Source organism: Pteropus vampyrus, unplaced genomic scaffold (genome assembly GCF_000151845.1).
Source record: "Pteropus vampyrus isolate Shadow unplaced genomic scaffold, Pvam_2.0 Scaffold170, whole genome shotgun sequence".
NCBI classification, from domain to species: domain Eukaryota; kingdom Metazoa; phylum Chordata; class Mammalia; order Chiroptera; family Pteropodidae; genus Pteropus; species Pteropus vampyrus.
Genome location: NW_011888951.1, coordinates 2,101,053 through 2,116,067, shown reverse-complemented (window position 1 = coordinate 2,116,067; position 15,015 = coordinate 2,101,053). Strand labels below are relative to the sequence as shown.

Sequence of the window (15,015 nt, the reverse complement as noted above, 5' to 3'; positions counted from 1 at the left end):
ACAGTTGGATGGAGATGGACAGTAAAGGGTGTGGGGCTTAGAATCAGAAGGGCCTGGCTTTGAATCTTTGCTCCGCCAATTACTAGACTTAGGCAGGTCATTTAACTTCGATGAGATAGTTCCTATAATAATAGCAGCTACCTCATTCTCATTGTAAGAGTTAAATGGTATTTTACAACTAAAGTACTTCAAATAAACATTCAAAAATTAAGCTTCAATTGTTGTCAGCTTTCTCATCTGTAAAATGGGGTTGGGGAGGCGGGTAGGTAAATACTCCTGACCTGGTGCTGTTATTTAAGAATCAAATTAGATACATTCTCTTTTTAAGTAACCCTTCTTTGTAAACTGAAGGGCACCGTTGAGCTGGTGTATGTGAGGGCTGTTGGTGGCAGTTCTGGGATTTCATGGGGGCTGGGCAAGGAGTTACATTTTAGATACATGTTCAAAGCTGAGCTCTGCCCTGGTCACTGGGGATAGAGTATCCCCAATGAAATAAGGCCTGTGTTAGGAAATGTGAGTGTCAGCTTGGGATGTTGGGGCAGTTTTTGGAGGAGGTAATGACTGGGCAAAGGTTCATCAGGAAATGGGAGAAAGGCATTCAAGGCAAAAGGAACAGTATGTGCGAAGGCTCAGGGGTTAGAGTATGTGGTGTGGCTGGAGGCAAATTCAGAAAAGGTCCCCTGAACACTTCCTGTACCAAATGTTGAAGGGAAGAGGGCTGGACACAGTTGGGCAGAGAGGGGAACACTTACTGTGTGGCATTGAGCTCGATGGAGTTGAGAATGTTGGGGCCCCTCACGATGTCAGCGTTGATCCACACAGGCCTCCGGACTTTCCCTTCATCTGTCAGCCTCCGCAGGAGGTCTAGGGAGGGCCCCACAGCCTTGAGACTCTTGAAGTCCAGCTTGATACCTGTGGAGAGGAGGCCCAGGGCTTGGGAACTGGCTCCTCATGCTCAGAGAAGAAGAAACTAGAAGACATGACTTAGTGGGGCAGAGAGAACAGTTATGGTGTATGTGGTGGGGCAGGGAGAAGAGGTGGGAAGACAGGGACCAGATTCCAGCTGAGTGTGAAGAAAGGCTTTCAAACAGGCAGAACTAACCCAGAGAAGAAGGAACACTGCGAGAGTCAGCTCCCCTTCCTTGAGGGGAGGTAGTAGAAACTAGCTAAGGGCTTGGGACTTGAGCTTGGTGCAGGAGTTGTCAAGCATCTGATGAAAAGGGACTGTGACGCTTGGACAGAGCAGGCTCAAAGGACCCTAAACCACCCAAGCCTGTAAGGAGGTCATTCGGTCTTCGGGAAAGGGCATCTGAGTAGTGGAGGGCAGTCTAGGTAGAGGAAGGATCGAGCATGAACAAAAGCCTATTCTATCAGGGTGGCGAGGGCCTGGGAATGGCAGGTGAGGCTGGGGATGGTGAAAGCCAGACTAAGAAGATCGCTTTATCCTGAGGACAATGGGGAGCCATGGAGGTTTAAATCAGGGTAGTGACATGAAAATTGGCATTTTTGGAAAGCTCACTCACGTGCGTGTGGTAGTGGGGGTGGTCAAGGAGATGGCAGGGACTGAACTTGGAGGCAGAAAATCAGTGAGAAACGAGGTCCAGGAGAGAGGTGGTATGGCTGGGACTGGAGCAGGGAAGTTAGGTTAGAGGTTAGGACTGGCAGAAGTGAGTGGATGTGGGGGATGAGGGAGATTTTAGGGTGATGCTTAGATTGACAAATTGGCAAAGGGACATAAAAGGGGGGGCACGGAGCTTGGCTTTGAACACGTTATATCCAGTCATGTGGAGCCAGGAGGGAATACCCTGCACGTGTTTGGCACTTTGCAGCTTACATTCCCCATCTCACCTGTGCGTCCAGGAGAGAACATCCTGGACTTGCCCTTTCACATCCCCCATCTCACCTAGAATTTCCTGAGCCTGGGCCTCTGGAACTTTGGGCTGGTGATGAACGACTCATGATGGGAACTGGACTCGCCTCCCAGTGGAGCGATCCCTGAACATGGTCACTGAGAACCAGAGGACTGGGGAGCTGGGGACAGGCCCGAGAGAGGTGCTTACCCTTCTGGGAAGAGGCCAACACGGTCTCCAACCACTGCTGCAGGGTGTTGTCACTGTAGATGGCGGGGGGGTGTGCCATGATGGGGACCCCTGTCTCATTGGCTGTGTCGAGCCCTTCTACATTGACGTCTGCCTCTAGGACCATGATGTCGCCTGTGCAAGAGACAGAACTCAGTTCCTGATTTTTTAAAAAACAATTGTTCTCATAAAAAATATTGCATGTTTATTACAGAACACTTAGAAAATACAGAAAAACGGAAATATTTCAGTCTGTTGAAATTTTGCTTCCAGACATATCCTCTGTTTGGCTCAGATAAACTCTTTAACTCAGAGATTTTCCACACACACAGTAAAGAAAATACAGAAAAACAGGAAGGGAAATATTCATCCACATTTCCATCATAGTTCACATTTTGATGTATTTCCCTCCATTTTTGTCAGTGTATAGTTTTTACACAGACCACACTGCATTTATAATTTTTAATCATTTTCTTTCAACGTTATGACACATTCACAATCTTTTGTCTCATTTAAAAAGATGCTATAAAAATTTTTTTATAAGTGCTATGAAAGCCTGGTTGAGGGGGCATACTGCAATTTAGTTACCCACCTCCTATTCCTGAGACATTCCTGTAGTTTCTAATTTATTTTAGCCTGACTTTCTGATTACTTCTAATCTCTATTTGTGGAATTTGAGTCAAGGTAATGCAGGGTAATTTTCAGCCCATATTATCAAATTACTTTCCAGAAAAATTGTTGTGGTTCATGTTCCCGCCTTAAATGCTTAAGCTTGCCCATTTCCCCGCACCTTGATGGCACTAACAAGCATTGTTTTTGCCTTTTAAACTCATGCAGTTAACCCAGTCAGGGAAATGTCATCTGATAAAAGGCCTTTCCAATGAGAAGCAGATGCTGGGAGACCCTGCCAGCGTCACTCTGCAATTGGGAAGTGAGCGTTGTGGAGGGCAGGAGGGAGGGGTCGCTTCCAGCTGCTGCCACATCACAGACAGTTGACATCAGGAGCCTTTTCTCCTGGTTTACGCTCACAGCCTCCTGACTGTTCCTCTCACCTCTGGCCTTGCTCCCTTCCAAGTCCATTCTCTCCGCTAGAGTGAGTATTCTAAACATGTACCTGACCATGCTGCTTACATTAACAAAAAATGGCCCCACCCATGGCCTGGAGAATCAAACCCAAATTCCTTCTGTAGTCTTTGTGGTCCTGCATGACCAGGGGCCGGCAAACTTTCCAGTCTTGCCTTGAGTCCCTCTCTCCCTCATTCTCTAGGTTCTGGCCACTCCAGCTTCTCTAATATCAGTTAATGTGCACACAAATCACCCAGGAACTATTAAAATTCAAGTTCTGATGCAGTAGGTTTGGGATTGGGCTCAAGATTCTGCACATCTGATCAGCTCCCTGGTGATGCCCATGCTTTAAGTAGCAAGGCTCGAATTTGTCTTGTCCTCTCCATCTCTGGGCTCTGACACGTAGTTGTTGCTTGGTATCACTCTTCCCTCTGCAGCTTTATTACGCCATGTCACGTTCATCTGTCAGTGTTGGCTTAAAATATTACTTCCTCAAGAAGGCTGTTCCTGAACCCCACGCCCAGCCTAAGTTGGGTGGCCCGCTTCTGGATTTCTCCTGTGAGCACTTGGCCCCCATGTAAATTGCTTGCTTAGCACCAGCCTGAGTGTAAGTGCCAGGGAGCAGGGCCTGATCTGAATTGACCACTTGGATTTCTGGTCCCTAGATGGTGCCAGGACTAAATGAGGAGCTTCGAAAATGGTTGTTGAACAATAAAGGCTATATTACAAACCTTTATCTCGTACTCGATAGTGAAAAACTGAAAGCTTTCCTCTAAGATCAGGAACAAGATAAGGATGCCCACTCTCACCGTTATTCAACATAGTACTGAAAATCCTAATCAATCAGAGCAATCAGGCAAGAAAATCCTAATCAATCAGAGCAATCAGGCAAGAAAATAAAAGGCATCCAAATTGGGAATGAAGTAAACTGTCACTATTCACAGATGACATGATTCTATAAATAGAAAACTCAAAACTCCAGAAAGATTATTAGAAACAATAAATACAGTAAAATTACAGGATACAAAATCAATGTACAAAAATCCATTGGGTCCCTGTATACTAACAATGAAGTGTCAAAGAGAAAACAATTCTATTTATAATAACAAAAATAAAATACCTAGGAATAAAAACAAAGAACGTGAAGGACCTATACCCTGAAAACTACAAGACATTGTTGAAAAGAAATTGAAGACACAAAGAAATGGAAAGACATTCCATGTTCATGGAGTGGAAGAATTAACAGGTAAAATAGCTATATTACCTAAAGCAATATATAGATTTAATGCAATCTCCATCAAAATCCCAATGGCCTTTTCCACAGAAATAGAACAAAAAATCCTCAAATTTGTCTGGAATCACAAATAGCCAAAGCGATCCTGAGGAAAAAAGAAACTGAAAGTATCATACTCTCCAACTTAATTATGCTAGAAAGATACAACAGTCAAAAAAACAGTATGGTACTGGCAAAACAAACACACAAACCAATGGAACAGAGCCCAGAAATAAACTCACACATATATGGGTAACTAATGTTCAATAAAGGAGCCAAGAATATACACTAGAGAAAGGAAAATCTCTTCAATAAATGGCGCTGGGAAAACTGGACAACCACATGCAAAAGAATGAAGCTAGGTGGCTACCTGATGCCACACAAGAAATTAACTTAAAATGGATTAAAGATGTGAATATAAGAATTGAAACAATAAGATACATAGAAGAAAACAGGCAGTTATCGAGCTTGCTCTCAGGAGTTTTTGTGAACTTGTCAAAGGCAAGGGAAATAAAAGCAAAAATAAATGAATGGGACTACATCAAACTAAAAAGCTTCTGCACAGTAAAAGAAACCATCAACAAGATGAAAAGGCAGCCAACTGAATGGAAAAAGGTATTTGCAAACAATATCTTTAATAAAGGCTAATATCTAAAATATATAAAAAACTCATACAACTCAACAACAAAACAACAATCCCATTAAAAAAATGGTCAGAAGACCTGAATAGATGCTGGAAAGACATACAGATGGCCAACAGCTGCAGGGTCGGGCCTGGTTAGTACTTGGAGGGGAGACCACCTAGAAATACCAGGTGCTGTAGGCGTAAAAAAAATAAAAAAATAAAAAAATAACAAGTGTTGGAGAGAATGTAGAGACAAAGGAACCTTAATACACTGCTAGTGAGGATGTAAATTGGTGCATCTGCTATGGAAAACAATATAAAGTTTCCTTAAGAAATTAATAGAACTACCATATAACCCAGCAATCCCTTCTGTGTATCTACCTGAAATACTTGAAAACAACTTATTCGTAAAGATATTTGTAACCTTATGTTCACTACAGCATTATTCTCAATAGCCAAGACATGGCAACATCCTAAGTGTACTTAGGTTGAATTGTCCTTATAATTGAATAAAGATGCAATACATATATATATATATACAATGGAATAAAACTCGGCAATAAAAAATGATGAAATATTGCCATTTGCAACAACATGGATGGATCTTGAGAGTATTATACTAAGTGAAGTGAGTCAGACTGAAAAGACAACTATATTTCACTGACATGTGGGATATTAAAAAAGGCAACGAATGATCAAAACAAAACAAAATAAACTTATAGACAACAGTGTGGTGGTTTTCAGAGGGGAAGGAAGGTGGGGGAAGAACAAAGAGGGTAAAGGGGTCAAACACATGGCCAGGGAAGAAGACTAGACTTTGAGTGGTAAGCACACAACAGAGTATACACATGTTATAAAATTGTACACCTGCAATTTATAATGTCATTAACCAGTGTTTCCCCAATCAATTTAATAAACAAACCAAAAAAAAGGTTGAATGAATAAATGATGGAAAAGTCAGGATCAACAAGCTCAGGTCTAGGTAGGTGAAAAGAACTTGCTCCATAGATGCAGAATTTTCAGATTTCTCTAAATTCTCAGTGTCTGGATTTCCAGGAGGGGAAGGAAGCTCAGTGCAGGCAGTCCCCAGCCCTGAGCCCAGTACTTTGCATAGTCCTGTTTCATCCTCATGTTATACATCCTGCCCAGTGCTTGAGTCTCGCCGGTTTCCTCATTGGCACAATGGGGACGAGCCTCCCCAGGCCACGAACACAGGATGTGGACATAAAAACACAGCACATAAAAGCACGTTGTAAACCTCGAAGGTCTTTATAAGGGTAGTCTTTATTTGTATGGCTTGAATACAAAGTCCTTTCTTATCTTAACTTTTGGTTACCTGGGAATGCAGAGTGGGATCCAAAGAGTTTGGCCTCCTGTGAGGCCCAGAGAAGCCAGACCACAGGCGGCAGCTGGGCAGATACAGTGTAACTCAAGAAAAGGGATGCTAAGGGGTCTCCTTCCCACCTAATGGGGACTAGTTACAGTCTGGGGGAGGTAGGGGTAATTGGGAGGGAGTAGGACTGGACCCAGGTCTGATTCCTGGAATAATCCGATGCAACTGCCTCCTTGATTTGTACTAGCTTCCGCCCTGGAGACACCAGGAGGCCCTTAAAGACAGGGTCATCTGTTACTTCTAAACCTTCTCCTTGAGATTGGCCCAGAACAGAGGCCCAGCAAATGCATAGCAAATTGGACTAAAGACAGATAGAGAATGCATTCTGGACCTAAACCGCCTCCTTGCAGTTGCTACCTGGGTCTAGCTTCTTCCTGAAAAAAATTTTCTCCCTTGTCATTAAGAGCTGCTACTTGCCTTCCAGATGCTGAATCTGGGGACCCAACTTGCTTGGGTGGGGTAAGAAGGACAGGACGTGAGGGAAGGATCAGTTTCCTGCAGCCACAGCAGGAGCTTTGGTCCTCAGCGGGTGCAGTCAGGAAAGGAGTGCTGCTCTCCAGAGGGGACAGACGGGAAGCTACTGCCTCCACTCTGTGCTCCGCCACCCAACACCAGGAGCTCTACGCATCCCATCCAGGCAGGAGAGCATTGTGGTTCAGTGTGCAGAGCCTGAACCCATTCTGCCAGCTTCCAGTTTCATATTAACACTTGCAAAGCTGTGTGACCTCGGGCAGACTGAACCTAGTTCTGTCTGCCTCCCAGGACTTTGCTCTGGCCCCTCCTCTCTACATGGATGTCCAGTCACATTCAAGGTGACTTCACCAGTTTAACCCTACCACTGGCTCCTATCAGGATCCCCACCCCTGTGGTACCACCTTCTTCGCAGGGGCCTACCCAGGTGACCTGGCAAGACTGTCAGGAAGAAAATCAGGACTGGGGTCCTCTCTGGACCCCTGCAGCTATGCTAAGGGTGCCTCTCCACAATTCCACACTATTGTTGCTGCCTGGATCTGTCTGCTGCCTCAGGATTGACATGGAATGAGCCTGGAGGTGGCGGATCCTCCCTTGCTGGCCTGGTTCCAACAGAGGGAGGGGTCTCTGTCTTCCTCATCACTAAGTTCTGGTCATTATCCTCCCAACCAGAGATTTCCTGCTCAGTCTGTGGTGGCCTCTCCTCTATTGACCACCAAGCCTGCCTTCTCTGAGAAGTCCTCCCTAACCATTCATTCATTCATTCATTCATTCATTCATTCAGCAAACCTTTCCCAGGCACTTACTCCCAGGCCCTCTGGTGTGGTGACCCTTTAGGAAAAAGAGCCAGAAAGAAGCCTAGTGCCTAGGCCTTGCCCTGCTTCAGACCTATTGTGTGACCTTGGACAGGACCCTTTCCTACTCTGGACCCGTTTCCTCATCTGAAATTGAGGGATTTTGGTTAAGCAGTGGTTCTGAACGTGTAGTTCTGGGACCAGCAGCATCGGCATTACTTGGGAACTTACCAGAAATGCAAATTCTTAGGCCCCACCCCAGAACCAATGAATCAGAAACTCTGCGGGGAGGGACCAGCAATCTGTCTTCTGAAGCAAAAAAATTTTGAGGACTAGTAGGCCCTTCATTTGGCTAGTTACTGCTTTAGAGTTTACTAGCATGTTCATGAACAGTCTCTAATGAGCTGCTTACCAGTTCTGAAGAAGAGGCTGTCTTTCCTGTTGGACTGGGTCAGTCATAATGCATTGAGTGGTCCAGACTTTGGGGTTCCTATGTTGGCTTAGCCACTTTCAGTCACCCAGCTTTTCTGAGCTCCCTCTTTATTTCTGTCACATGATGCCCACGAAGCTGTTTGCTCGCAGACCCAGGAAAATCCATGTAGAATGTGCGCATGTCTCTATATTGAGCAATCGCTGACTGGTTGTCATAATTCGAATTGGAGACTCAGAGAGGAGTTACACAATTTGCTAGGTTTTTACAGATCATGTTTGGTAGCGCTGGGCCTCAAACTCACATTTTCTGGCTTCTTTAGGCTTTAAGGACAAAGGGCTCCTTATCAGGGACCAGTGTCACCTGGTAGGTCATGGGAGGGGTAGCTGGGAGGAAGGGCAGGACATGATAACTTTGGAATTAGATACCTGGTTCAAGTCCTAGGCTCAGAGCTTATCAGCTGCACAGCCAGAGATAGTCATCTAAGTTCTCTGAGCCCCGACTCAGTGTGGAGTGTGACAAGAACATGTGGATACCCATCACAGTGCTACTTTACAGGTAGTGTCGTCTTATCCTCACTTCTGTTCTCCTTCCATTGCCTCCACTCCTTCCTGGGCCTGTCCCAGTCCTCACAGCTAAACTTACTATTCAGGGCAGCATTCATCTCCTTTTGGCTGTTGGCAGCATGGTACCAGGTGACCAGCAGGCCATCCCGTTGGTTGATCTGGCCCAGGCTCAGCAAGTAATCCAGCATGTCTGCATCTGGGCGGCAAACTGCATCTTGCTCGCAGCCTAGAAGGAAGGCCAAGGGAGTGGGGTTAGTATCAGTTCTCATCCCAGCCTAAGACTCCCGTCTATTCACTCACTCTCCCTCTCTGGGCTCCTAGGGTGTGTCCAGCGTGCCCTCTAGCAGAGGCAGTGGGACCCCAGAGTCAATACTGCAAGAGAGGGAAATATGTGGGCTCCTGGGCACAAGGAGGCTCCAAATCAGCCTGGGGCACTCAACTTTAGAGAGAAAGGAATATTTAAGTTGGCCTTGAAAGATGGGTGTAAATTTGACAGAAAAGGGGGATAGGTTATTACGAAAGACCTTATAAGCAAAGGCTTGGCTCTAGGAAAGAGTGTGGTTGCCTAAAGGAATGGCCGTTGGCTTGGTACAGATGTAATGTAGGGAAATAGAATAGGGCAAGATTGGAAAAGAGGGCTGTGATCAGGTTGTAAATGGCCTTGAACACCAGCAAAGGAGTTAGGCATGTGCTGAGGGCAGCAAGTCAGTTCAGTGTTTAGAAAGATCTCACTGGTGGCAGATAGACTTAGTGGAAAGAGAAAGGCCACAGCAGGGGTTCAAGAGTCCAGAAGGCCGAGAAGGCAGGGCAAAAGGAGATGGAAGGTAGAGGACAGAAGGCAGAAGCCTCAAGGTACAGAGCCTGAGGAGACAGGCCTGAGGCAGAAAGACAAATGGAGGCTGCTCCCAGATTTCTGTGTGAATGGAGAGGAACAAGGATGAGCAGGTATTGGGGGGAGAGGTTGAGTTTGGCTCAGCCTGCTGTTTGAGATGCCCATGTAACCTCCTAGAAGAAATGTCTGTCTGGGGGCACAGGAGGGAGGTCTGGGCTGAAGACCAAGGTTTGGTGTGGTCTTCAGACACTGGAAGCCTAGAGAAGAAAAGGAAAGAGGGCTAAATGGGACTTTCTGCTGGCGAGAAGTCTTAGAGTGGTTGGTAATGGAAGAGGCGAATGGAGGTGTGGATGGGGGTGAGTCTTGGTGAGGATATAAGATGAGAGAGGAAGCCATCAGTGCTGTCCATGGGGATAGAGCCTTGGTGGGGACAAGGAGTGGTGGGAAAAGCCAACCCGATGGCATAGTGGGGAGGCCCCTACCTGGCTGGGTGACCTTCCACAGTGTGAAGAGCAGGATGAATCCGACGGCAGACATCAGAAGCGCACTGGTAACACCGGCAATAGCCCATTTTTTCCAATTTTTGGAGCACTCCCTGAACGCCATGACGACCCTTTCTGGAGAATGCCGTGAGCCCGGAGTCCTTAAATGCTCTGCAGCTTGGATAAGGTGGGAGGCGGGAGCTCCTGAGAGCACCCAGTTCTCCTCCAGGCAGGGCAGCTCCTGCAGGGGTGGAATGTCCCAGAGTGATGCCCCTCCCCACTCCCCGCCCTCCTCCTCTTCCCTCACCCTCCCAGGATCTTAATGGGTCAGGCAGAAAATCCTGCCACCCCCAGTATGACCTTTGAGCACATTAAGAGGCAGCAGAAGAAGTTGGCCGGAATCCCCACTCCCTGCCTGTCTCCCACTGCCTCGGAGATGAGAGACCAGGGATCTAGACCTTACTTTTCAGGAGATCTGCAACAAATGTCTTCCCCTTTATGGTCCTGGTATCCCCATTTGTAAAAGGAGGCAACTGGACTGTCCTTCCCTCTTTCTGCCCTGCCCCCGGGAGTCAGGAAGGTCAGGCAAGTGTTGATAATGAGAACAGATTAGATCTGCCTGAGGAACTGACTTTTCCTTCCATCCCAGATTGTGGCTGATAGATTATCTACCTGAGATTGAAACGGATAGGCCTAGAATGCTGGCCGGGGTTATCAAGATCACTCCTGGGGCAGTAAGTCCATGGGGAGTGGTTGAGTCACCATCTCACACAGAGAGTGTCCTGAAGGCCCTGGTGTGCGAATGAAGTTCAAGACTGTCCCTACATTGGTAACCCTGGAGTTTAAAGGAGCTCAAGAATCATCTACTGTACACAAGGACCTCTGTTCGCAGACAAATCCATCAGGGCCCCTGGTGACTGACTTGAGTGTGTGTGTATGTGTGTCAGAGTTGTAAATGAAAAAAAAAAGAGTTCTATGGAAAATAACTTCACGGGGTGGTCTGATCATAAATTCCTAACTGGGCAGGTCGTGGTGGGTAGTCATAGCCCAGGACTATAACTTCTTTAGTAAAAAGTTTTAAGGAAGCCCTGTCCATTGTTCTTAGGCATTTAGGTTAATACACCTTTTAAAATACCAGAAGTAATACCCCTCAAAGGAGGCGTTAAGCCTCAAGAGAGCACATAAACTTGTTAATTATCCTATAATCCAATCTCCACCTGCTTTTGTTCCTACCTCCAAGTAATCTTCCTTATGTTTTCTCCTTAAATTCAAATACATAAAAGAAGCTGCAAGCCTGTTATTCTCCGGGGCATTTGAGATCTTGCTCCCCAGTATATATTGTCAATTTGGCTCAAATAAACTCATAAAAATTCTCTACAAGTTTGGACGTTCCTTATGTTGACAAGAGTGTCTAGAAGAATGAATGATGCCCATGTGGGCAGATTAAGGGAGCCTGGTGGGTGGGGAACAAGTTAGGAGGAAGTTTGGTTTAGGCCTCATGGGTTCATAGGGCTATGGGCCATTTCTGAGGAGGTGCCCAAGAGGACACTGGATATAAAGGTCTGGGGCTTGGGACCAAAGGCAAGGCTGTGAGTATCATTTCCTGTCCAAGGCATGGAAAAGAGTGAATGCAGACCTTTGGGGAATTAGGGCTGGTGGAAGAAGAGAAATCAGTCAAGAAGAGTGAGACAGAATGGGGATAGGTGGGGGAGGGGTCCTAGGAGTGAATGGATGGGTCACTTCGAGAAGAAGGGTGGTCAGCTACACCTGGAGATGGAATCCCATAAGGATAGCAAGGTACCACCAAACCTGTCAATAACTGTGATATTGGTGAGGACACTGTCCATGGACTCCATTTTCAATGAGATGGTCACTTTTTGAAGGGTTACAATATTTAACACCAATGCTGGACAAACATCTTCTTGAAAGAAAAATCCAGAACTTAGATCTCACAGTTGACGAGGGTTCTCCATGTACAAGTAGTTGTTTTAGAATTGTTTAGACTTTGTGACACTTTTACAGAGGAGGCAGCATCACCCCCCTTTTCAGATAAGGCAATGGGAGTTGGTCAGAAGCAGAGGACATAAATAGCTGGGGACATAAAATCTGGTCTTTCCACCTAGCAGGGGACATAAAATCTGGTCTTTCCACCTAGCAGGCTGTGTGTTGCCCGTTCCCTCCCACTCCCACCCAAGGATGTGGAGAGAGCGCTCTCTCGTTTCTGAAGGACCTGCAGGCTGCATCTTGGGGGAAGTGGGAATTTATCCAGCTCTGGCTTTTGGCAGGAGAAATAGCTCTGGGGCAGACTCCAGGCTGTAAATGACTCTACTGCCTGTGACACTCCTGGTGAGACTAAGATACTGAGGCCCACTTTGTGTCCAGCACTATGCTAGGCTCCGGGGACCTACCTGCCCCATCCCCCAGAAAAAACAAGGTGTTGAGGCTCCAGCATCTTAGATGTGGAGCAGCTATTCTAGAGCTGGTGCTACAGGAGGGGGTTCACAGCCTGTAAGGATGGGCTAATGGCAGGGTCTCCAATGAGGGGCATGATGTATTGAGGAGACATAGGGCCTTAAGAGTGCAGAGGAGGAGCCCCAACCTCAAAGGTGGGCCAGGTGGCTTTCAGGAGAAGCATGGAGACCCTGGAGAATCATAAGAGTTGGAGGCTAGGGAAGGAAGGTCCAGACAAGAGAGTAGTGTGTGTGGGAGCAGTTCAGTGTGACTAATTGCTGGGTGGGAAAAGGGGGTACTCGGGAGATGAGACTGGGGAGGTGAGCAGGCCTGAGTCACCCTGATAAAGATCTTGGGGGTGATGGGGAACCTTCACCTATGGGATAAACAGGTATTAAATAGAAAACTACAGGCCCCAAATGGCATCATTTGCGCTGAAAGCCCATGGTACCAAACCTAGATTTAATACCTGACCTAATTGTAGTTTTAACCTCTCCCAGAAACATAATCAACTGGTTGAATTTTCTGGCCAACCACCAGTAGGAATGGGCTCTCTCCATCCCCCATAAAAAGAGGAGGCAATCTACACAATAAAATTCCTTCCCATTTTTTTGCCCAAATTAAAAATGTTGTGGTCTAAAAAGAGTACTTTTTTTTTTTTTAATAGTTCCTTTGCTCCACCCTGCTCCCCATAAAACCTTCCTTATAAGACCTCTTGCCTTCCACTAAGGGAAGGGGACTTTGCCTGAAATAATCCATTCTTTGAACTTCTTAGTCCCACCCTTTTTCTGTCTATAAACCCCTTCTGTTTTGTACAACTCCTTGGAGGGCCCATCTAGTTGCTAGATGGGATGTTGCCTGAATCATGAATCCCTTAATAAAGCCAATTAGGTTTTCAAATTTACTTGGTTGAAATTTTAACACAGGAAACATGCTCAGCTTTGCATTTTGGAGGCTGATTCTGGACGCTGGTATTGAGAAGTGTCTTGAGAAGGCCCGCCTGTTTCCAGCACCCTGGCCATCCTGTTTTACCACTGCCCCCAACCCTGGCTCCTGACAGAGTCACAAGACTTCCCACAACATTCTGCTCAGAACAACCAAGTGCCAAGGTCTGAAACCCAGGCTCTGTTACCTGGGTTACTTGGATCCCCTCATTGCCCAACAGATAGACTAGAGGGAGGTTGTTAGGAGGCACGAACATTTCGGATATGAAGCAGCCATCTTCAGTACTGGTGCCGCAGAAGGTTCTGCCCACTGAGCCCTGAGAGGTCCGCACCAGCTTCCCTGAGGCGGTATCCCCCTCTCCCCTGCAGGGAAATCCTTGGGAGTGTAAGGCAAAGCGGCCTTGAATTGTCTCAGGAAAAACTATCGTTCCTGAATCCATCCCATGAACATTCAACATCCACTAGCTAGGGTCTGCTGAGCCCCAGGAGAATCCAACCTAGACCCTACTCCTAAGGCATTTAGAATCCAGTTGTAGTGTTAAGGCCATGGGAGCAGAAAGTCTGCCCCTGGCCAAGGAAAAGGTGTCTGAGAGGCTTCTTGGGGTGGGAGTGGGAACAGCATTTGACCTTCTCCTTGAAGATTGAGTAGGATCTCTCAGGGAGAAAACAAAAGCTTATTTTTTTCCCTTTATAAAAGTGGTACAAAAAGATACTAGGAAATTCAGAAATATGGAAAAAGTAAAGTATCATGATTTTAAAATAAACGAAGATCTACCAACAAGTTATAACTTCTTTTCATTTTATTGAAGATCTTTCCATTCTTTTTCAATGCACAATTATTGATATTTTTGCTTTCCTGGTGGGTGTATTTGTTTTCTACTGCTGCTGTAACAAAATACCACAAACTTATTGGTTTAAAGAATATATTATCTCCTTCTGGAGGTCAGAAGTCTGAAATAGGTTTCACTGGGCTAAAATCAAGATATGGGTAAGGCTGAGTCCTTTCCGGAAGCTCTAGGGGAAAATGCACTGTTCCAGCTTCTAGAGCCTGTCTGCATGGCTTGGCACATGGTCTCATTGCTATAGCTTCAAAGCCAGCAAGGTTGGGCCAAGTCCTTTTCACAGTGTCATCTCTTTGGCCCTCTCTTTTCTACCAATTTTGAGGTCAATTAATTAGCAAATTAATTCCATCTGCAATCTTAATTCCCTTTAATGTAGGAACAAGACATGAGAACTACACAATCTGACTAAATATTAAACCAGGCTGTATTCAGAGTCGGCTGCGTGCTGGAGACACAGGAACCTGGCTGATCTGCACAGGGACGGGCCATGGGGAACCTGAGGAAGATTCCTGCTGAGATAACTAACTACTTCTCTGTGCCTTTAACGCTGCAAACCTATACCACGAAGGGAAAAGATATAAACCCAATTCCTCAGTATTGTTCTCTGACTTTGAGAGGAAACCATGTCTCTGTCTGTGAAGCATTATTCCTTTCCTAATAAACTTTCTTTTTGTCTCTAATTCTGACATGTGCTTGAATTCTTTCCTGCATGGAGTCAAGGGCTCTCTCTTGGTGAGCGCAGGGCTTGAGTCCCCACTCAAGAAGATTC

The 15,015-nt window shown here is 46.1% G+C and overlaps 1 protein-coding gene across 1 annotated transcript in view; it reads right to left on the bottom strand.

Moving 5' to 3' along the window:
- Window positions 1–2,205, bottom strand: part of FAM151A (family with sequence similarity 151 member A) — a 6,460-nt gene extending 4,255 nt beyond the window's left edge. The window contains exons 1-2 of the mRNA XM_023536803.1: window positions 2,061–2,205; window positions 753–912 (exon numbers count right to left, since the gene is read on the bottom strand). Of these exons, the coding sequence (XP_023392571.1) occupies window positions 753–912; window positions 2,061–2,205 (305 nt within the window). The remainder of the gene's footprint in view (window positions 1–752; window positions 913–2,060) is intronic.
- Between the last annotated feature and the right edge of the window lie 12,810 nt (window positions 2,206–15,015).